Here is a 23,632-nt window from a genome sequence, read left to right as displayed (position 1 = left end):
TACTGCATGGCCATAAAATCATTAATGGAAATGCAGAAATTTTCAGCAGGCCTGTGCAGAGGGTGTGGGTGGCCAGGTACACTGAGCCTCAGGGTCTTAGCCAGGGGCCTCCACCTGGGACCAGGTGCTTTTTTGTTTGAGTTTATAACTTGATTCTAACAATACTCTCACCCTGGGCCTCAGACAAGCTCTGCATGCTAAGAAATCTTAACCAAAAAATGCAGGCAACAATCTGTCATTCTGTCCCATATTTTTATTCTGTTCCAGAATAAAAGCACAGTTTGATTTAAGTTATGCCTCATCATGGACTAGTTTGTGTGATATTATGAGATAACATCTGTGGGGAGGGGCAGAACACGTTTCATATGCAGAAATTGCTAGATAGGGCTCAGAAAGACTCTGGAAAATGTATCTGTGGATACATTGACTAATAGTCTGATTTGTTATAAGGCAGCTCTATATTTTCAAACAGCTCCACATTAGGCCCAACCACCTTCGGTTTTCCCTGCCCAAAATTCAGATACTATTGTGACAATGTGGGGGAGTCAAGCCTCTATTGCAATCCACCAGCTACGTACCGTATTTTTCGTCCCATAGGACGCACCTACTTTTTTGGGGGGGAAATAAAGGAAAAAAATTTTTCCTTTATTTCCCCCCCAAAACCAGGTCGGGGAACAGTGGGATTCACACTCATTTAATTTTGGACTCATAACGTATGATACAACATACCCTAAGTCAGAAAGGGATTACAACTTTTAAAAAATCATTCAGACTTGTAAGAGGAAGATCCTACCTGATATAAACAAGCTGCTGTGCCAAGGAAAAAGGCAATAACATAGCTGAGGTCCTCTCTGTCGTTCTGGGGAAACAATTGGTGTCCTTCTTTAGTAACGGAAATTGCACAACTGGTACCAGTGTCAGCCAAGCAGCCAGCACTTAGGTCATGATAAATGCAAGGCAGTAAAACACATTTAACTGAATTGCTTAAGTAGTAACAGCTAAATAGGTATGTCTACATTCATTTAGCAAAAATCAAGTGAGTATTGCCATCTGTTCACCATCAAATTAATGTTATTCTGCATTTACTGAAATAGGTATCTGAAATATTCCCACTGGACCACTTTTTTCCAATGTACAACAGCTATCATGGGGGGAAAACTCTTCCTCTCTTTAAATGCAGATCAGCAGAGATCTCATTTTAAGAGCAAATGGGGTACATGGGTGACAAGTGCTAAACTCCTCCCCCCCATCCATTTTTTATCTCCTGCAGCCTGTCCCCACCAATTGCCAGACTAAGTAGAAACACTTGGAAATAAAAATTCAGGAGACATACTATGAAGAGGTAAGCTGGTGTAGGGCCTTAGCGTCTCTCACAAATGTGCCCCTTTTTCTCTTAAAACAAGCAAAATGTCCAGCCCATTTTCAGCAATTGCCACAGATCAACATTTAAAGAGACTGATCTGCTGCCATCACATGCATCCACTAGGTGGTGCTCAGCTCCTACAAAGTAAAAAGTAAACGGGTAATGAAGAAAACCCACAAAGCAGTATTTACACAGATGGCAGCTAAATATTATACGATAAACTTTCCTTAAGTTGTAATATCTAACAGTTGTATGAGCAGGAGCTTTGGATCTGGGAGATATGGGTTCCAATGGATTTTGGTTTGTTTCTCACATTACAGAAAACCTGACGTACCAGAACATGTGTGCACATAACAAAAGCAATTGTTACACACAAGCAGCACACTATTTCGTAACTGAAATATGAGTTCCTTATGAGAAATTGAAAAGACAACAATGGCTGTTGAAGACCGCTTTCAAAAGGAAGAGCAATAAAGACTAGAATTGCATGCAAATCAGAAGGTTCTTCAATGATAATGGGGAAGGTGTAATTTCTAACTGTAATATGTGGGCAATTATAGAGTACAAGTCAATATAACTTTATGTTACATGCTTAGTGGAATATTGAAAAATGAAACAAGACCTCAAGGATATCTCATTTGTTATAACCGTTGCATGGGTAGTAATAACATTCATTTATTACTTTCGTATTATATTATAATTTAGTATCCTGAGCCAGAAGAGAAATCCAGAATAGTGTGTGCAGTTCAAAATTACTTTTCAAAAGTGTATTTAAAATTTCACTGAAAACATTTACATTTGAATTGAAAAGAAAAGGTGATGCAATTCATCTGAAATGGGACTAGAACTCACACCTGCCATTTAGCTCAGCTGGTTAGAACATGGAGCTGATAACTCCATAAGGCCCAGCTGCAAATTCCTGCATTGCAGGGGGTTGGCCTAGAATCCTCTGAGTCCCTTCCAACTCTATGATTCTAGGAGCTCCCAATGTGTAGTGCAGTCCTCCAAAACATTTTCCCAGAGTGGAGAACATAGGAAAGAACAGTTTTAACTAGTGCATCCAGAGCTTTAGCTTGGATTGCTGTAAGTGAACAGTAGAACTTCCCAGATCCTTCTCACATCATCTTTCTATGATCCTCTCATTACAGAGAGTATTTGCAGCAATCCTGTGTTCTAAAGGGATTCACTGAGAGAAGGAACTCCATCATGAATTTCCCTGATGCAAGAGAACAGTTCACTGGCCATGTGGATCAACATCCCCACAGAAAGCTGCTCCAAACAACCTGTCACATGATTCAGTGCTATCACACTGAGAGCTTCCTCCACCACCAGCAATGAATGTCATTGACATCCACGGCAGGCAGGCAAACTCACCATGTAAACGGCCCAGAAATGATGGGGTGGTCAGAAACACACCAGGGAAAAACCTACTTCTGTTGTAAAGTTTAATACCTAGACCAACTCAAAGAATCTTATTAAAGTCTACATGTGAAACATTCTGGACTTCTCTACTGGCTCAGCTTCCCTACAAAAAAAAAGCTAGTGACACAGGTCTGAAACATGTCAGTAACAGAAAGATATATTGCTCCACCAGCTGAGATGTCAACAGCTTAGCTCAGAAGGACAAACCCAGCTTGCAGGCCATAGTTGCCAGCCCTCTGAGGGAAAAGAGGGGTTTTCTCCTTATCCAAACAATATTCAGAGAGTGATTTAACTCTACCACTTATTGCAAGAGCATTTAAAAAAAAGAAATTGAAAGGTAGGTCTTCCAAGATTGGGCTTTTGTTTTTCCCTGCTACAAAGTCATAAACATTGCTACAGTACCTGCAGAAGACTCTCTATGGCATGAAAACCACGAATTAAATTCAAAGCCCCACATAAAAGGCTGAGTAGAAAGGAAACAATCCCTGACAAAGTCACAGGTTCCAGTCGCTGGTGAGGGGCTGGAAGGCAGAGGAGAAAAAACACTTATCAATATTTAAAGATGTGTTCCTTAATGTTTGAGCCAAAAATGTTAATGCTATTTTTCAGTGATTTCCTGCTCAAGATTCTGTAACTTAAATGAGAAAATACTCATAAGCTTGAGAGACTCCCTTTTCATTTATTTTAAACTGAGTACTTGCTTAGAGAATATATAACAGCAAGCTGAAGAAGCATAAATAACTCTCAGAGCACATTGGAAAAAATATATTTTGCATGAGCAAAAACTGAAACTCTCCAAGGCCTGGTTAAAAATAAGTTTTGAACTAATGCACCCAAGTTCTTCAGTATTAGGCTTGGATTGTGGGAGCACAGCTGTAAATTTCTACAATGTAGAACTAGCTGGTGAAATTAGTTTGCAATTAGCCACTGAGTAGTTAAGTCTCACCCTTTAAATAAGGCTCTCAGAGTTTGCTTTTCTGCTCTACTAATGCATAAGTTACAGCTCTTAAATAATGATTTATAGCCGACCCTAAACATGCTTACTCAGAAGTAGGGGCTCAATGATACTTACTTGCAAGTAAGTAAGTGCACAGAAGTTGACAGCCTGATCCTTTTCCATATTTTTAAATGACAGCAATGTGGAATATTACAAAAAATGAAAAGTAATATACCCATAATTGGTATTCTAGGAGGCAATGAATGGGGTCCATTCATCTCCTAAAAGTCTTCCAAAAACTATTGTCAGTTTATCCTTCTCCAGCACTTTTTAGCCCCTTAATCAGACACTCCTTTGTTTCTCACAAGGAAGTCCAATTGATCCTAATGGACTTCCTCCCAAGTAAATGTACATAGGCTTAGTGCCTTAGTGTATTTGCTAAATGGGGCACTGTGAAGCAGAAGGAGAGGTAGGCTAAGTATGAAAACTTCTAGCTTCACTGGCAAATCCACAGAGGGGCCCACTGCACAATTATCTTACAAAATATACTGATGCTAAAAGATGCGGAGGAGGTGGCTGAAAGTAAGCATTTATGCAGACATTCATTGGTGCTACTGGAGAGCCAACGGTACACACAAATGTCTGCCAATTCATAGTGAATGTGTGTACAAGCAGTTACTGTGCTATTCCGCAACAAGTGACAGAAAATGAAAATGAAAAAACAGGGCAAAATCCACAGTAGTCTAGGCAACACAGAGAGAGTGACAATGAGGTTACTGAACCATATTTAAATCATTCTGTTTAAATCAGTGAAGTGTAAAGGTGCCAACAATGAAGTTAATGAGCTGGAACATTAATATTGAGAGGGGTGTCATTCCATGTTGTTTGCATTGAACAGCTGCAGCAGAAAAAGGCTCTCCAAAGCAGTTCATAAAGTCAGAGAAAGCACAGCAACAACAAAGGGAATTTCTCCAGAAGAAGAAACCTAGACTGTGTGAGCATCACTGTTTTCCAAACTCTGGAAGGAACACACTAATCTGTGCACAGCTTAGTTGTTGTTTGGAAGAAACATTTTTTAAAAAAAATACAGATTTCTATTCTACATGTATTTTACTCTAAAACAAACATGTCGGAATAAACAGAATATATGAGATAACAATTTCCATCAAACCTCAGTAAGCTTCATAGTTAAATAGAGACTGGCTTCCTCCCTACATTCATGTCAATTGTTCTAATCCAGAATCACATATTTTAGAGTCAAGTGAAATTTTGCATTGGCATATTACTTATATTCACAAATTCAAGCTTGTTGATTGCTACAAGAGTGGAATAATATGGTGGAGCCATTAGCAAGACCTCAGATTTAGCAAAATTTTAGGATCAAATTAGACATGTCATTTGACCTTGAGGGAAACAATGGGACCTTTGCTCCCACTGCAAACTGAAGGTGCTGTGTTGTGGGTGGGAGAGATTCTAATCAGGAAAGCAGCAGGGGCAAAGGGTTAAAGTAATATCTCCATGCCACAGCCCTGATCCGGAATAGGCCCATTGCAATGGCCATTTATTTTATTTTAAGACAGGCTAAACAACAAGAATGACATCTAGTTTGGTCCCAAGATTTACAAGACTGGTATAAGCAAATTGCTCCAGATTTGAAGCTTCCAAGCAAAATTATGTTTAAGGAAACAAACTCACCTGTAGATATTTTCCCAGTACCTTTGTATTCTGGAAGAGGTACATGTGGATACCCATTGGCTGAACCCAATTCAGACAAGGAAATTTGATAAGGTGGTCTCAGCCTGATTTCCGTCTGCATGTCAGCAAGGTTTATCTTTGTCGACAGAGACCGTGGGTTGTTATATCTCTGCTTGGTTCTCTGAATGAAATTATCTGTGTAAAATTAAAACAAAACCCCATTAGACATATGTTAATAAAATCATCTGAGACCCCATGGCTTTATGGGCAATATAAGTCTCTGAGACACATTTAAATTCATTATTTGGAATTCTTACATCCATTGTGGAAGGTTTTAATATTGTTGCTACTTTATAACTAATATATCATGGGCTAATTAATTTTGCAGCACCAAAAAATTGAGCACTAGGAATCTAATTATAAATAAACTAATGACTCATGCACTGACAAGCCTGAAAGTAGGGCTAATATAATTAATGAATTGCATTTTGTTTAGCTTTTCATGCAATTCAGAATATATTCTTACAAAATAAAACAAGAGCTTGTTGTGAAAACAAGCCTGTTTTACTTCGACATACATAATATGAGAATTAACAGCATCCATAATGATGAACTTTCTTTCTCAACAAAAGCATACGACTATACAGATGTAAGAGCAAAATACGTGCTTAAAGGGGAAAGCCCACAGGCTTCTTCATTTTCGACATATTCTTAGGGCATCTGGAATCGAAGAAATTGGGGGAATCCCCAGCACAGCACACAGGGGGAGGAGAGGTGGGACTGTTGCATCTGGCAAGCTGAAATGCTTGCATACAGAACGTATCTCATACATAACACAATGAATTCCACCCTGTGATTCCACACCAAAAAAAAATCCTTCATGGTTGTGGCATCACCTCTGGCTCCCTTCCTAGGAAGACCTACCTAAACCCACCGCTTCAAAATGTCATTAAACAGGTGAAAGCTCTCTCTCTTTTTTGGAAAGGTGCTGGAAGAATGGACTATATAGCACAGTAAAGGTTTGTGGCTCAAACAGTGGTTATGTTTAGATTTTAACTGCCAATTTTATCGTGTCAGCTGAGTAATAATAATAAAAAAGCTTTTTGTAAGCCACCTCGAACACTTTGGGGTAGAAAGATATGTTACAGTTATATATATATAAAAGATCTAAAACAAGTCCATCATTAAAGAAAGTGGTGAATCCTCTTTACCGAACTCAATGAAACAGTATGGTCTAACAGCTGTATTTGTCTTCATCATGTTGTATGTGGTGATGAACTCCTTTTGAAGCTCATCCAGGAAACAGAAGGCCAGGACACTGGGGTAATTTTCAGTGCAGAGCATCATGTAACTCACTCCCAAGGAACTAATAAAACTACAAAACAGAACAAAAACATTTTAAAATGTGTTTAATGTTTCAGAATTAAATTCATGCATCTACAGCTTGACTAGAGCAGCTCTCTGCTGTAAGAACAAGAAAAATGGCTCTGAGTGTAATGAAAGCATCAATATTCATGAGAAATTGTAACATTGTTTTCAAGAGGAAAAGGTCCCGGGTGTGTCCCACCACAAGTAAAAAGCAGAAGAGTACGAGGATTTTTCCTCTCTAAAGTGGGAAGAAGGAAACAGATCAAAGAGGGCAGGTGGCCTTCCCATCTTTAACCTCTGAATGTTTTAATTATTGGTTGTGCATAAAAGGACATCTTCATTCCAAAACCCAAAACAAAAAAGCTCTTCAGAATTATCTTTATGAGCCAGAGAATGAAATCCTGCCCTAGCAATGATTCTTCTTCGTCAGTATTCAGTGATCGCATTAAAGGAACTCATCAGAAGCTGGAAAACTCCCCAGATCTAATTGAAATTCTGGCATATGCTTACACTCTTTATTTATTAAACATTCTGTTAAAACACTGCATTAGTTCATCATTCCTTGTGCATTTCAAAACAATAATTCTAGGACAATTTTAGGTACATACTGTACATCTGACACTTTAAAAATAATTAGACTGATATACTGATATACTAAACATCAGAGATTTATCAAGAGTTCTTAGGGAAGTTTGTTTATAAAGGTCAGGACCAGAAATGTACACATCAGATAATAATACGAATTATCTAATTTTGAACTGTGAATATTGATTCTCTCCCCAACTCTATTTGCATCTACTTACAAATAATTCATTCCCCATTTGGTCTAGGGCCCACTTAATTATTAAGATCATGAAACACACACACTGTAGCACACACACAAATACACCATTCCAAAGTATAGTTTTGGTACAAGAAAAATGAAGGCAATGAGAAAGGCTTGAAATTTATGTTTTCAGCTTAAAGATACACATGGTTTTATGGCTGCTGTACACTGCTGTAATTTAATCCAGATAAACATAGTCCATCTAGGTGTGCATAAGGCTTGCTGGGTTTTTCTATACCTATTGGACAAAAAGAAAAAGCACTGCCAACAAACTCATGGTCTTAGACACAAAATATATTGAAGTCTGTAGGAAAATGAAAGAAAAACTATAGGCAGGAATGACCCAACACTCTCAGCAGGTGAAGTCCCAACTGATATGCTTCAAAAACTAAAGGTAAACAACCAATGGAACAAAATGGCATAATGTGCTATGACATCACACTACTGCTCCCACCATGTGTTCACAGCATATTTTGCCCCATTAGATTCATTTCATAAACACTTCAAAGGAAAAGCATCTCTGTTTCCAGAAGGGTAGTCCAAGGCTTGGCTGCCTATGATATACTAGGGTTTATGTCAGACCACTATATCAAGATAATCACTTGATTTGCCTTCTGATTAGTCTGCCGTTATATGCCTTATATATCCACCCACATGGTTCAGCCTGGACACTGAGATCCAGCACTAAGGGCCTTCTGGCAGTTCTCTCACTGCAAGAAGTGAAGCAACAGGGAACCAGGCAGAGGGCCTTCTCGGTAGTGGCTCCCACCCTGTGAAATGCCCTCCCACCAGATGTCAAGAAGATGAGTAATTATATATCTTTTAGGAGACATCTGAAGGCAGCTCTTTCAGGTCTAATGTTTTCCTATATTTTTATATGTGCTGGAAGCCCCCCAGAGGGGCGGGGACAACCCAGTAAGATAGGTGGGATGAAAATTATTGTTATTATTAAGCAATACTGAAACAATATTTATTTTACTATATAACAATTAAAATTTCATTACAATTAAAAACTGGGGAGCATTGAAGAGCTACATAAAACAGATTCTCCTCTCCCCACAAAAATGGGGATCCAAACAGACAAATTTAAAATAACTAGAAGACTGGCAGAAGAAAAATGTCTTAACCTCTTGTTTTAAAGATATCAGATATGGGGCCAGTCTAACCTCCTTTGGGAGGGAGTTCCACAGTTGAGATGCTGCCACCAAAAAGGCCCTGTCTCATGGCAGTGGAATGCAAAACAGGATCTCTGAGGATTACCACAATTTATGTGTGTACATATATGAGGAATGAAACAGTTGTACAAATGCCTTCATACTTAAGAGTTATGAAAATACATCAGCACTTAAAGCTAACCTAGTTCCCCCCCAAAGCAAATAGTTGTTTCACTCCCTATTATAGCAGCCAACAGTTGTATATGAAACAAGATAAAATCCCAGATAAAACTTACTTTAGGTTATACAGTCCTGCATGAAGTGTGCATCTATCAGGAAGCTGAGAAAGTCTCTTTGCAATAGTTTTGAAGTATTTTTGGCACTCCTGCACACCAACGTTTTGCTCATAATCAGTAGAAGCAGATAGAGGGAGTCCATCTCTCACACGGACCACCGAGGCAGACAGGATCATGGACATTGCCAGCAGGCACAAGGAAAATCTGAAACAGAACATACATATATAGTTTGATTTACCTTTGCTTTCATTGACTACATTTCCAGTAAGTGTATTTCAGGGTTCTAGTAAAATCCCTGGTTCAACCTCTGAGAATATCCCATCTGAAACTCTGGAGTGCCACAACCAGACAGTGTACTGTACACAAAACTGAGCTAGTTGGATCTGACTTCCTATCTACCTAATCCTATTTCTTATATTCATATGGCATTTAGCAAACCATCACAAAAGTAATTCTGTCACCACAAGTGGGGGAAGAAGAGCAGTCACAAATTGTTCCAACCACAAAACTGCATCACCACTGAAATATATATAAGTGGACCCTGCAACAAAATGATGTAAAGTGTTTCTGTACAATATTCCAGCCAGCCATAGCCTCATCCAGGCTGCTCTATTCTGTTTCACCCACTTTTCCATTCACTCACTCAATGAGTGACCACTAAGCATATTCAGCCTTAACTGAACTGTTTTGTGGAGACCGAATGATCCCTAAGAATTTTTGGCTAACCTTGGGGTTCTCCTGAACATGCTGGTGCCTCCCCTCCTGTTTCACAGTGTTCTTGCTTTGGCTGTCATCCTGCTTGCATTCATTTATAATTCCTGCAACAAATATTGCAGTGTGGAGTGCTCTTGTTCAGAGTTCTAGCCAGCCAATCAATCATGGCCTATTCCAGAACAGTCCTTTCCATTTCCCCTCCGCACTAGTTTGCATTCCCCAACTCCAGCAGTCAACCAGCATCGCATGGTACACTGAGCTGACTTAGCCTCCCTCCTTTAAACACAGAGCCTGCCAATACCTTCCTCTTTTGCTTTTGAGGGCTACATAAGTTGGAGAATGAGTTTGCTCTTAGCATATGGGATTTGCTCCTAGCTGGATATTATTCCTAGCTGCGAGATATATGATACTTCATAATATGTGGAAAACAGGAAGAGCTTATTAAAACATTCATAATGCAGAAGGTATCTCTAGTAATAACTCATAGCAGGCATTTAAAATGCCTACTAGGCAGTCTTTTTGTAAAATATCCCAAACTGTAATTAAGAAACACTCAAGTTTCTCTTTAAAGTACTCATAAAACTAGGAGAGCATTGTGAAACTTACCAAACAGAATGCTTTTGGTATCTATAGACTCCCACAATTCCACTTGGGCACCACTCTAAAGTCGGTCAACCTGGAGAGCTGGGCAAGGATTATCACAGTTTGTGAACTGTCATCTGCACTGCTTCCCAGCTCCAGGGTTGCATGCTGTTCCCTGAAGATGCTGCAAGTACATTAAAGCAGCAGCACTCAAGTACACTCAACCGCATGTACATTTCTCTTTTCCCTTGGGAAAGGCCAGTGGGTGGAAGACGGATGTCAGCTGGAAAGAAGGTGGCAGAAGAATGATAGACAGGGAGTGGGCAACTAAATTTTTTGACATAGCTGCCAAGCCAGCCCAAAATTGTAGATCAAATGCAAATATGTCACTTATTCACTGAATAACATAGTCTGCCTGCCCAATTTCTTATGCATAGCGGTACAAAACACTGCCCCAAGAATGAATAGTAGCAAGTTACTTTTAAATGCCATTAATGAAACAAAGCCACATTTAGCTCAAACCACAGCTCACAAACCCACTTTTAACAATGGTTAGTGCCAAGCCAGTTTGCAACCATGGTTAGAAACATATTTGCAAATGGCAGTTTGATACAGTACAGATGTAACATGGGTTAAGCTTTGAAAATGAAAGGGAGAGGAAAATTTGCATACAAGAGGAGAAAGTTGTGTCTGAACCTGTGGGGTACGCATGAATTCTTAACCATTATGAATGATTAAGAAGCATTATGAATGCACCAGCCAAAGTGTTTAACACAAAGCTATTTTTGTCAGCTTTTTTAAAGAAAACAATGGTTGCGCATGGAGAGAGATGCAACTGGAAGTACCAGTGTATCCGTTCCTCGAAAACAAACTAAAGAAAATCCTCACAACACTAAATAGGTTCACAGAATCTGTGCTTAAAGTATGGAAGGAGAAAGCAGGTAAAGTGCCCCCAACCCCATTAACCCCCCTGCCCACCACCCACTATTCCACCAAGCAACCCACAGCTTCCAAACAAAAACATGGCAAGTCAAAGGTTTACACAGCCTAACAGACTTCTACAAAAATAACAAACCCATACTAACACAAAAAATAAAAGACAAACTAGGGGAAACTAGGTGTCCCCTTGTTTGTATACCCTGGCTGACCCAACACCAACTGCACACCTTCTTAAATAACCCAGCAGTCAAAGGACTCTGAACACCTTCGATAAACTTCTAACAGAGGGACACAGCAAGGGGATGGAATCCACAATATACAAACTACTACTCAAACCCTACAAAACTGTGTTCAAAACTCTGTTTAAACTATGGTCTAACCCATCCTTTAAGTCCATCTCAACCAAAAGAAGAGAACTGACTTTGAAACTAATTTATAGATGGTACCTAACACCTCGGGATGCGGGTGGCGCTGTGGGTTAAACCATAGAGCCTAGGGCTTGCTGATCAGAAGGTCGGCAGTTCGAATCCCCGTGATGGGGTGAACTCCCGTTGCCAACCTAGCAGTTGGTCCTGCCAACCTAGCAGTTCAAAAGCATGAACTGCAAGTAGATAAACATCTTCTCTGGCGGGAAGGTAAACGGTGTTTCCGTGCACTGCTCTGATTCGCCAGAAGTGGCTTACTCATGCTGGCTACATGACCTGGAAGCTGTACGCTGGCTCCCTCGGCCAATAAAGCGAGATGAGCGCCGCAACCCCAGAGTCGTCCGCGGCTGGGCATAATGGTCAGGGGTCCCTTTACCTCTACCTTTAACACGTCGGAACCTGGCGCTGATACACCCAGGAACCTCACCTAAATGCTGGAGAGGCTGCACCACTACAGGCACATACCTCTGAAAACAGAGACGTTGTATGTACCCTTGTTAACCATGGAAATCCTTTAATAAAAACCATTTTTAAAAGGCAATGTAATGGTGTGTTCTGTAAGACACTAGAACTAGACTGGTTTTGTTCATGAGGCTAAAATAGTTTAACTGCACATCTGTCAGTTTAAATGGCCTGTAATTCAGATGCAACATGTGTTCCAACAGTTCACTTACAAGATTGCATACCGTATAAACAAATTTCCTACAATAAAAAAGTCCATGGGTTCAGTCTTAATACTATTCTAACTAGAAAGAGATTTTTCCTCCTATCCTTATCCAAATTTCCATAAATCAAAATTAATCTTACATGAGAAAACAAAGTATAATTCTGGTGACCTCATTATATAATGCAATTTCTGTTATTTTGAAACAATTCTGCAACGTATAAAGCTAGTACAGAATCTCCTTTTCTCTCAGTAGGTTTTTGTATTTTAGGACCAGAGATACAAAAAAAAAACAACAAAACAAAACAAAAACCAAATACTAGGGAACTGGAGGTGGTTAGAGCTTCACAGGACTAGATCTATTTTACAAAATCTTCCCTAAATCCTGGATAAACAGCATTCATTTCCTTTGAACTCCTATTTATGCAAAGGCAAATTAGTCACTCTCCCAAAAGATAAGCCTCCCTAAAACCGGCAAGCTGTTTTCCATGCATTACCAGATGATAGTAGCACAAAGCTGTATTTAGCTACAGCCCTATCTCATATCATTAGTCAAAGGGGTTCTAAGTGAAACTGTGCTCATACCTCATTGCATGATATAAAATGTGCTTGTGGATTAAACTCGCCTGTGAGCTGCTCCTCTATTATGTATATCATTTGAGAATGCTATTATCCTGTTATCTCCATCCTTACATCTTGCACTTTTAGAAATACTCTGGTTGCTTCCAGATAAACTGTTTATCGAGCATTTATCCTTATTAATATGCACAAAGATTGTGGGGAGGTTAGAAGATGTTGGCTACTTACCGAGAATTCATTTTGATTAATATACGGGGAAGTTACATGACGTCAAGCAATCATCATTCCCCACTTTGTGGTGCATCCAATCACTTTCCTTATTGTGAAATGTCTGATTTGAGGGAAGAATGGGTTTGCCATGCAAGAGTCCTCATCAACTTGAATTGCATAACTTGGATTTGCCAGTGTGTAAAATAATAGCAACAGTTTAAAAAGCTCCCTCTGAGACACACTACCATATGCGCTGCTACCCACAAGTAGAGCTCCTACATGTATAATCATCCCCATTTTTTTCTGTGCGGAAGACAGCTCCACTCAAGAGAGTGAGGACATCTTCACAGGCTGCAGCACTCCATATTTGCTTTGGAGCACCACTCCTCAATCACTTGGTCAGTTTCCTTGGCATTACACCTCCAAATGTGTAGCTAAATTGGCTTCTGCTCAGGGATAAACTCTGCAATGTTAAATGTGTGTCTGACTTAAACTCCTCTTAAAATGTACTAACCATCCACTTGGGAGGGGACTGAAAATCACTGGGATCACAGCAGATGTGGAGCATTCTCCAGATGTGCTCTCTGCATTAAGGGATAGCTCCCAAAGTGCCGATGGGAACTTTACAGGTTTTCACGAAATTATTTCCATTGTAACTGCAAGGCAGAAAATGGGTAAACTCTCCCTCCACATCTCCTCCATCCCAATATTTATCAGCCATTCAGCTGCTAATAGCATTTTTAAAAAATCTGTATGTTAAAGGCAAAGACTGCCATATACAGTTTGCCTCTCAGAAAATGAAACATACACAGCAAAGTGTTGAAGAAGCATTGCAAGTTGGCTCAGAGTAAGGGTGGCTTACATATCAGGACAGAAGAGGGTCCGGAAATCTATATATAAATGAGTGATGGGAGACCCTAAAAGTTAAGCTGTCAGTAATCTTACAGAAATATATTTGGGTGAAAATATTTAGTACTCAGACAATTTCAATAAATTACTATCACAGTGTTGTCTAACACTCTAATGGTAGCGAAATAAGTTCAAAGCAAGATGAAAGAAAGGTGGGTTTTGCAGACTATAGGGGGACATGTGTGTAAGAACAGAAAACTTATTGGTCACTCATTCTGCTAATAATATAACAATATACTTAAGCTCATATTTCTCCAAACCAAAAATTAAGTTTAATAACACATTCTGTTCAGTGGGGCCTACTCCCTTTAGGATTATGCCTAAAGGTTTTCTGAAACAACTATTCCTGAAAGAAAAGGGCACTGTTACAGCTATACTTTTATTTGCAACATACTGTACTGGAAAACAAAGGAGACAATTTCTTTTTCCATCTCTGAAAGTATGGTATAGAAAATTATGGGGCAAAGAAACCATGAATAAAATTACATAATATATTTTTGTGTTAGAGAAGAGAAACAAAATTGATGTGTTTGGAGAAGAATGGAAATGGCTTAGAAACTGCTGGAATGCTGAACGAAGTATTATTAAGCAAAATCCTTTTCCTTATTATAAGGTTTCTCCTTTAGTGTCTTTATGCTTATGTTTGAATGATTTTTTTTCCTATTTAAATTTGAGATGTGTATGAATACATCCTTTAAAAAACTTTTAGCTTTCTCAGAAACATAATAAATAAAGTAATGGGATGCATGACAATTGCTTTTAAAATAATACTCTGGATAGACAGCCTGTATTATGGTACATAGTGATACACAGAAGGCAGTAAATCATGTGCCAATACTGGCAGATATTACAGTTGTCTGGCTAGCATTTTATTATGTTGTTCTTCATAAGCCCACATAGGCAAGTATAATGGCTGAAATCTGTTATTTAATAATGTGTTCAATTGTGTTGACTGACAGTCCTTTCAGCAACCTAAAAGGGGCTTGCATTAACAACGGACTGTTATGTTATTTTTCATTATTTACAATAAAATAGGCTTGTAATCAGACACTTGTCTGTTTGCCTCATGGTGACTAAGGGTTGGCTCCAAGGTCCCAGCTGAATCTCCATTGCTTTGAAGCTATAACCACAAATGCAGCTGCCATAGCTCTGAACCATATTTTCACTAGGCTATGCTCATATTTCCAGTCTCAATACTCGTATCTTGAAAGGTGGAAGACAGCCCCATACTTTAAGGCAAGGATGGGAACCTGTAACTTACTATCCAGATGTTGCAGGACTAAAACTACAGTTGTCCCTGAGTGGCTGAGGCTCATGGGAGCTGGTATTCAACAGCATATGGAGGGCTATAGGTTCCCTATCTCTGAGAAACACCTAAGCTAAAATCATATGCACACTTACCTATGAGCAAGTCCCACCTAGAAGTCAGTCATTGTATTGCCAATACAGTGGTACCTCGGGTTACATACGCTGCAGGTTACATAAGCTTCAGTTACAGACTCCGCTAACCCAGAAATAGTACCTCGGGTTAAGAACTTTGCTTCAGGATGAGAACAGAAATCGCGTGGCAGTGGGAGGCCCCATTAGCTAAAGCGGTGCTTCAGGTTAAGAACAGTTTCAGGTTAAGAACGGACCTCCGGAACAAATTACGTATGTAACCAGAGGTACCACTGTACAAGTTGGAGCGTGGATATCTGAAGGAGCATTTGCTTCCATACAGACCTACCATACTTGTTTGTAAAGATCATCAAAGGAGGCTCTCCTAATGGTGTCACCACTGGCTGTGGCACAGAATGCGGGAACCTAAGCAAGGGCCTTTCTTGTGGTTGCATTCATTTCACAGAACTCCTTCTGCCTTGAAATATGCTTGGTGCAGATTGTGCTGGATTTCAACACCTGCTTCAGACTTAGCTCTTTACCTCAACCTTTGCTATTATTATTTCGTTTTAATAACTGCTTGCTACGTAAGGACTTCCTAAGCAACTTGCAAAATTTTAAGAGCATAAACATAAAGCAGAGCATAAAATAAGGAAAAGTAACAATACATAACAATTAAAGAACCCTATATTCCATAAATCAGACCCAGCTTGAAATAGTATTTATTGCTGGCTGCAGTGGGTATAATTTTATAATGGTTTTAATATGTATTTTATCCTATTATATTTTGTGAACCGCTCTGGTTTTACTTAGCTGAAAACCAATGTATAAATAGCTTTAAATAAACTAACAAACTCATTCTTTGGGACTTCCTTCTGAGTACATATACAAAGGATTGCACTTAAAATCAAACTACATTTAGCAATCCCACTGACAGTCAATACAATTTCAAAGGAGTCAAATGAAAAGTTTTTTATAGGACAAGATAACAATGAATCTCATGTAAACCACTGAAGGAGGAAAAATTATTTCACTGCAGCACCATTTATTTGCAACAACATGTAAGAAATAGAGTGATCTCTCCTTGATTGAACAACTTCCTCTTAGCAAACTTAAAGGAATACACTTGTAGCTTTTTGAGTTAACACTATAGAATACTGAAGAGAGTTGCATTAATGTAACCTCAGGGATACACAGCTCAGAGTACCATATGGCCAAATCAGTAATTACCACAGTATTATTACATTCATTAAGCAATAACAGCATGCTCAAGAAGCTGAGGCCTAACCCACAGTGGTAAGGAAGAACTTCCTGGCATGTACTCCCTCAAGATGTGGTGGGCTCTCCTTCATTTCAGGTTTTTAAACAGAGGCTGGATGGCCATCCATTAGGGATTCTTTAGATGTGATTCCTGCATTGCAGGGGGTTGGACTAAATGACCCTTGGGGCGCCCTCACTCTGCAGTTCTATAATTCTATGATTCTACTGTACCTTTGGGACGCGGGAGGCGTTGTGGTCTAAACCACAGAGCCTAGGGCTTGCCGATCAGAAGGTTGGCAGTTTGAATCCCCACAATGAGGGGATGAGCTCCCATTGCTCGGTCCCTGCTCCTGCCAACCTAGCAGTTCGAAAGCATGTCAAAGTGCAAGTAGATAAATAGGTACCTCTCCAGCGGGAAGGTAAATGGTGTTTCTGTGCGCTACTCTGGTTTGCCAGAAGTGGCTTAGTCATGCTGGCCACATGACCCGGAAGCTGTCTGCGGACAAACGCCGGCTCCCTCGGCCTATAGAGCGAGATGAGCGCGCAACCCCCGAGTCGTCCGTGACTGGACCTTACGGTCAGGGGTCCCTTTACCTTTACTGTACCTTTACTAACCACTTAATAACTTTCCACAACCATACCTACAACAATTGCCCTAAAACGTCACAGCATCCCCCCCCCCCAGTATCATATAAGGGAAGGCTGAGGGAAGAGTTCCCCCACCCCCTTTTATTTCAATAAATCATAAAGCAACAAACAGTCTCATTAAATCCCCCACTAGAAGCACCCTGCATGGAAGGGCAAGGGGGGGGGGGACCAAAGGGCACTCTTCTTTTCCACAACTACCAAGAGGCCTTGCACTCAGAAATGCAGTTTTTAGTGGTAGGCCCAAAATCCTAAATATACATCCCTTCCCAAAGCTCATTATGCGAGAGCACTTCCTTCTCCAAATCCTCCCCAATACGCCTTTTGCCAAAACCCTAGAGGGGGGTATGCGAATCGCAAACACACACCCAGCTACATTAGCTCAGGTATTTAAGGGCAGAGTCACACTCCCCCCCCCCCTTGCCCTCTGGCACAGTTACAGCGCCTTGAATTGCTGCATGGCGGGCAAAACATCCAACAGCTGCGGCGTTTCCCTCCCACCCCTAGAGAGTAAACTTCCCCTGGTGAACTACCACCTGGTCAAGGGGCTCTTGAGGCACAGAAACGCCACAAGGGAAGACGAAGCGGCAGCAACTGGAGGCCGCAGAGGTCCCCTCCCAGGTCTCGAGGACCGTGCCAAAGGGCGCAGCTGTGGGGACGTCCCTGGGGAGGGAGCCCTATGCCTGCTCCCTCCTCCACAGGAAGGGCGCACCTTCGCCCAGGCCCACAAAGACAGGGCCCGCGCTCCTACGGGCAAGCTGGCTCAGTTGCTAGGCAACCACTCGGGGCTGCAGCGAGCGCGCGGAGAGGGAATCGGAATTACCTTGCTTAATCGACCCGGCAGCATCCGTAGCCGGACCGCGACTCCACAGCCTCGCGCATAGCGTTCTTGGGCGTCTTGACACGTCACACTCAACAGCGCTCGCTTGTAGAATGCGACGTCACATGACGCCGCGTAAAAGTCGCCATTGCTCTGCGGGGGTAAGGGGGAGGGAAGGCGAAGCTTAAGCCGCCATTGCTTTGTGGGGATATATGACTGCGGGAGCAGCCATTGGTCTACGCAGTCGCGGGTGTGGTCTGAATCTGCCTATGGGAATAATGGTGGAACGGCGCAATACTGCTCAAAGGTAAAGACCTACTGAATTCAGTGGGGCTTGCTCCCAAGTAAGTGGTGCCGCTGGCTAATTAAATTGCCGAATACCTTTAAAAAAAAAAAAAAAACCGCCCGAGAACTTGAAACAAAAACGGTACACCTGGATTTGAAACTAGGAGGGATATTAATTGGATATAATCGTATTATCTTTATTAGGGACTAGCGCCTTTTGAGATTTCGGGATTTACATGGCAATTGTAAATCGAAAGATCCCAAAAGAAAGAAATAAACTACTGTATACAATTAACTGGATATTGATTACTACTTTCTAAAATAGTAAAATATAATTTGAGGTGTTTCAAAGTGGTATATGGAATATTTTAAAAAATAAATAAATTGTAATTGACGTAGAATACGAGCAGATAATGTCATTTTAATAAACTTTCATGCCCACTCAAAAATGCCTTTAAACCAAGAACTAAATCCTTAACATCTTAATTATCTTTGAATAATCGACACTGGTGGAAATGAGCCAAGATGATTCCGTTCATAAACTTCCTGCAATATATGTAGTGACATGTCTTCCTCCAACGCTGTGTTCTCAAAATATTGTCTGTGGAAATGAGGGCAAGCGGCCTTTAAAGGTATGCTAGGATCCCAACCTGAACTGAAGAATGCACATCTACGGCATTCCTTCATTCTAAGTGTGTGGAGACAGGAAAGGTAAGTTATTCTGTATATGCCCAGAAGTACTCACTATATTTATATCTGTAGCTATACATGGACAAGTCTGAGGGCTAAGGCTATGGGGCCAAAGCCAATACTATGTGCAAGAGATTATTTCCCCCTACACCACTCCAGTGATAGTCCTTTCAATACTGTTTGATAGTTATTATATTAGCTTTATGATTGCTGAGCCTAATATATAAACCATAGGCACAATTTTATTTTATTTTTAAAACATGACTTAGAAACATTTCTTTATTAAATCTGAGTGGTCTCTCCACAAATCTAAAAGCCTAACAGTCTGGTTAAGGGTTTATGGAGAGCATTAGGATGCCTACAGACATATTAAAAAACTGGCGTCATAGCACAAATTTCCCATTGGGGTGTGTCTGCTTTCTTTTTATGTTGGGATGCTATGGACAGACATAAAGGTAAAGGAACCCCTGAACATTAGGTCTAGTCGCAGACGACTCTGGGGTTGTAGCGCTCGCTTTACTGGACGAGGGAGCCAGTGTACAGCTTCCAGGTCATGTGGCCAGCATGACTAAGCCGCTTCTGGCGAACCAGAGCAGCACACGGAAACACCGTTTACCTTCCCGCCAGAGTGGTACCTATTTATCTACTAGCACTTTGATGTAACTCTTCACTTGCTTATTGTTGTTTTTTTTTTGTAAAGCCAATCTTTTTTTAAAAAGCTGAAAAATTGAAAAGGGGAATAAGTGGCCTCACGATGTTGTAAGCAGCTAGCCAATAAGTGCTACACACAGTGCAGCCAGGTTTAGCTATAAATAGGATGGTTTTTCCTTAAGGAAAAGGTGAACAAAAACTGATGAATACTCATCCACTCACAACTCAAGTTACAGGTATCTGGATGCATACTTAGGCTGCAATCCTAAATGCACTTGCTGCAGAGTAAGTCCCACTGAACATTCTGGGACTTACTTCCAAGTAAGCATCAATAGGGATGTCAGTAGATGACCCATTCCCACCTGCTTTTTATCCTTTTTGTGATAATTTCTGAAGTAAAATTCAAAGACAGTGGTAGGATTTCCCTATATAATACACTGGGAGAACAGAAAAACCTAAGGATGAGATGTATGACAATACTTTTCTTCAAATATTTTCAATATGTACCTGTTTGTATTGATTTTCTGTACATGTTTGTATTGCTTTCAAAGCACCAAGGTTGATGTGTGCTGTGGCTCACCAAGAAGAAGAGTGTACAACCTGCAGAAAAATTGACAAACTGTCAGGTTCCTGTTGGGGAGGAGGAAGGGGCAGCCTTGCCAGCATTTGCCATCTTTTAAGAATAAAAACTACATATGTGCTGCTATGAAAAGAGTGATATAGCAGTTGAGTGCTCAACATTATACTACAAAAGTCCCCCTGAAAGAAAGCGAATCTTTAATATGCACGTGTAGCCAAGGCAATTAGCTCATGTAAACACATCATCATGTATGTCATGATTTTGTACATCTTTTAAAAGTCGAAAAGCCTAAAATTATGCTAAATTGTGTTTCTGCTGTTTAAACATGCTTTTTATATATATCAAGTATGTTTAAAGTAATATTCCTCCAAATGTCTGAAAAAAAGTATGCAACAAAATTTTGCATACAGAAGAGGAACCACAGGAAAATATTCAGTCCATTGATATCTATATTTTTTTAGTATCATGATAAACTCATTATTTTATGGTGTATAATCTGTTATTTTCAAACATCGAAACTGCTGCTCAATACCACTGAAGTCAATGGGAAATTTGCCAGCAACATCAATGTATAGCAGCTCCTACAGAAACCAAGCAACCAGATATTTTAGGGTGTTAAATGTGCCAAATATACCCAGAATTAATTATTTGGCAACAGCCTCACAGGTGAACTATGCAGACATTTTTATTCTGAATGGAACAGATCTGACCAAAGATCACAGTTAAAATGGAAACTGTTTTACCACCAGTTATGATTGTTGTGGACGCAGGTGGCGCTGTGGGTTAAAGCCTCAGTGCCTAGGACTTGCTGATCGAAAGGTCGGCGGTTCGAATCCCTGCGGCGGAGTGCGCTCCCGCTGCTCGGTCCCAGCGCCTGCCAACCTAGCAGTTCGAAAGCACCTCCGGGTGCAAGTAGATAAATAGGGACCGCTTACCAGCGGGAAGGTAAACGGCGTTTCCGTGTGCGGCTCTGGCTCGCCAGAGCAGCGATGTCACGCTGGCCACGTGACCCGGAAGTGTCTCCGGACAGCGCTGGCCCCTGGCCTCTTGAGTGAGATGGGCGCACAACCCCAGAGTCTGTCAAGACTGGCCCGTACGGGCAGGGGTACCTTTACCTTTACCTTTATGATTGTTGTGAATTCCTCATCTCTAATATGGAGCTATTTGCTTGTTTGTAAATGCCTAGAATAATTTTTCTTTAAACATTATATAACATTAAACTTCATATATAATCATCTTTGGAAGAGAAGTCTGAGAATCTGTACTAATTACAGTGGTGTTTTTTCTTATACAGACAGTTGTCCTTGGGGAGGGGAGCTCGACCACCTAATACATCTCACAAAGGCCGACAAACAATCTTCAGATCTCAGTAACTCCCCATCATAACTGAGCTGCACTAGATTTGAACTGACAACTTTGAAGAAGGATTCTCCATATCCAATTACCCAGGTCCCTGATGAGCTCAATGTTTATCTGAAAGCTCTGCCTTCTGAAGTGTGATGAGAGGATTCTTCCCTCCCATCTTCAGCTGGGTTGCAACTTGCCTGCACTCCCTTCTATCAAATAAAACTTTTATTCCATTACTCCTCATCTCATTTCTGGCCTTTTTGTTCTCACAGGAGACCGTTGCCTGCTTAATTTCTCCCTCCATCTAAATTAGTGTTTGGCCATGTAATTGAATATATTTAATTGTAGAAGGAATTTTGGCTATTTGCTGATTATATTAAAAGGACTGAGAGCTATATTCAGCTCATCAAGCTAGGCTGAGCTAGAGTTGAACCCTGGGGACCCCCTGATGGCTGTCAACAACACAGAAAAAGCCCTTCAAGGTTCTGCTTCCTGCCCTGTTACGAAAGAGGAAGGCAGCTGACATTAGGCTGGACTGGCAGGGAAACAAATCTCAACAGGGGCTGGCTTTCCTCCCTCAAGGGCTGGCATGGAGGAATGGAGAGGAAAGGCCAGTCACATGTCCATAGAAGAATGGAATAAAACTCCCTGTTACTAAGCTATTGAGGCTCTCTTCCCTTCTTCCTCACAAGTCTCCTGCCTTCACCTAGAGCCAATGTAGTGCCCTCCAGGTGTTCTCAGATTCTAGCCCCATCACCCTGAACCATTAGGCTGTGCTGTCTAAGGCTGATGGGAGTTGGAGTTCATAGGGCTACAACAGGCATAGGTAAACTTGGCCCTTCAGATGTTTTGGGACTACAACTCCCATCATCCCTAGCTAACAGGACCAGAGAACTCAGACCTTCTATTCCCCTTTCAGCACCCTTAACACTTCCCAGGATCCTTTGGGGAAAGCTGTGGAAAATGTGGCGTAGCTAATTGGATTGGACCCCAATTAGGCGCAGCTGCTTGAATGGAAGCCCGGCACACTTCCGTCTGGCGCTTCTCTGCTCCCGGTCCTCCGACCTCCGTCAGCCACAGTTTCAGAGTTTACCCGCAGCGTGCTGTTGCTCCCCGGTGTTAAGCAGATCAAACACACGTAGGCGTCAGTGTGTTTGTAACTCAGTCTTTATTCAAGCAGTTAAACAATTACAGAGCTTTCCTGGGCTCAGAGCGCACATTTTGCTTCTGTCTCTTTCGGAAGCAGAGACAAACAGGCAGTGAGAAAAGCCACTCCTTCCTTCTAGTCACGCCTCAGGAATGGAGAGACGTCACTCAGAACTCCTTAACCCTGTGAGTTCTGAAACTAGCCACACCCCCTCTTCTATCCAGTCCTGAGGTGACTTGGGTGTTTACCTTTACAGACCTCTGTGAGATCAGTCCCTTTTCCAATGCCTTGCGCACTTTCCTGACGTCCTTGTAAGGCAACTGTGGAACCTCCTCACAACTCCCAGGTTCCCACTGTGCGAAACCAACCCACACACCTGTGGCCTGATACCTCTCAGGTGGAATGCCCTTCGTGGCTCGAGAGGACCGCCTGGGTACAAACTCAGGTACTTCCTCTGACTCACTGTGGTCAGCAGTTGTGTCCTCTGCATCACGGGATTCCCCCTCTGACTTAAAGCGTCTTCAAATTCTCTACATTATGCTAACAGGAGACGCAGGCTCACTCTTGGGCTCTCTTTTAGCAACCTGTAGAGATGGCCCACCCTGTTCTTGACCCTGGTCATCGACCTGGTCTTCATCAACAGGTTCAGCCCCTGGCTCTCCCTCATCCTCATCCTCATCCTCAGACAGACATTCTGAGAGAACATCAGGACTAGCATTGCCCTTTGACATACCATCTTGTTCATAG

At 41.2% G+C, this 23,632-nt stretch overlaps 1 protein-coding gene and 1 long non-coding RNA gene across 8 annotated transcripts in view; one reads left to right on the top strand and one right to left on the bottom strand.

Moving 5' to 3' along the window:
* Positions 1-23,632, bottom strand: part of SEC22A (SEC22 homolog A, vesicle trafficking protein) — a 42,957-nt gene that overhangs the window by 3,912 nt on the left and 15,413 nt on the right. For 4 of the 7 annotated variants that reach the window (XR_014567007.1, XR_014567008.1, XM_083750121.1 and 1 more), the window contains exons 1-6: positions 18,189-18,328; positions 9,062-9,265; positions 6,629-6,792; positions 5,418-5,612; positions 3,188-3,306; positions 794-859 (exon numbers count right to left, since the gene is read on the bottom strand). Coding sequence is in view for 3 of the 7 variants with exons in the window: in XM_083750121.1 (XP_083606247.1) it covers positions 794-859; positions 3,188-3,306; positions 5,418-5,612; positions 6,629-6,792; positions 9,062-9,243 (726 nt within the window). In the remaining 4 variants the exon portion in view is untranslated. Of the gene's footprint in view, positions 1-793; positions 860-3,187; positions 3,307-5,417; positions 5,613-6,628; positions 6,793-9,061; positions 9,266-17,901; positions 18,096-18,188; positions 18,329-20,318; positions 20,412-23,632 lie in introns of those variants that run through there. The other 3 variants (XR_014567006.1, XR_014567009.1, XM_083750123.1) reach the window with 3 other exon arrangements.
* On the top strand, positions 18,391-21,974 carry LOC310852310. Its single transcript, XR_014568066.1, has 3 exons — positions 18,391-18,529; positions 20,363-20,541; positions 21,690-21,974. It is a non-coding gene; the product is annotated as an uncharacterized lncRNA (long non-coding RNA).

This window comes from Podarcis gaigeae (genome assembly GCF_964106915.1).
Source record: "Podarcis gaigeae genome assembly, chromosome: 1".
Taxonomy (NCBI): domain Eukaryota; kingdom Metazoa; phylum Chordata; class Lepidosauria; order Squamata; family Lacertidae; genus Podarcis; species Podarcis gaigeae.
Note: the sequence above shows the minus strand (reverse complement) of the source record. Positions and strands in the feature narration are given on the sequence as shown.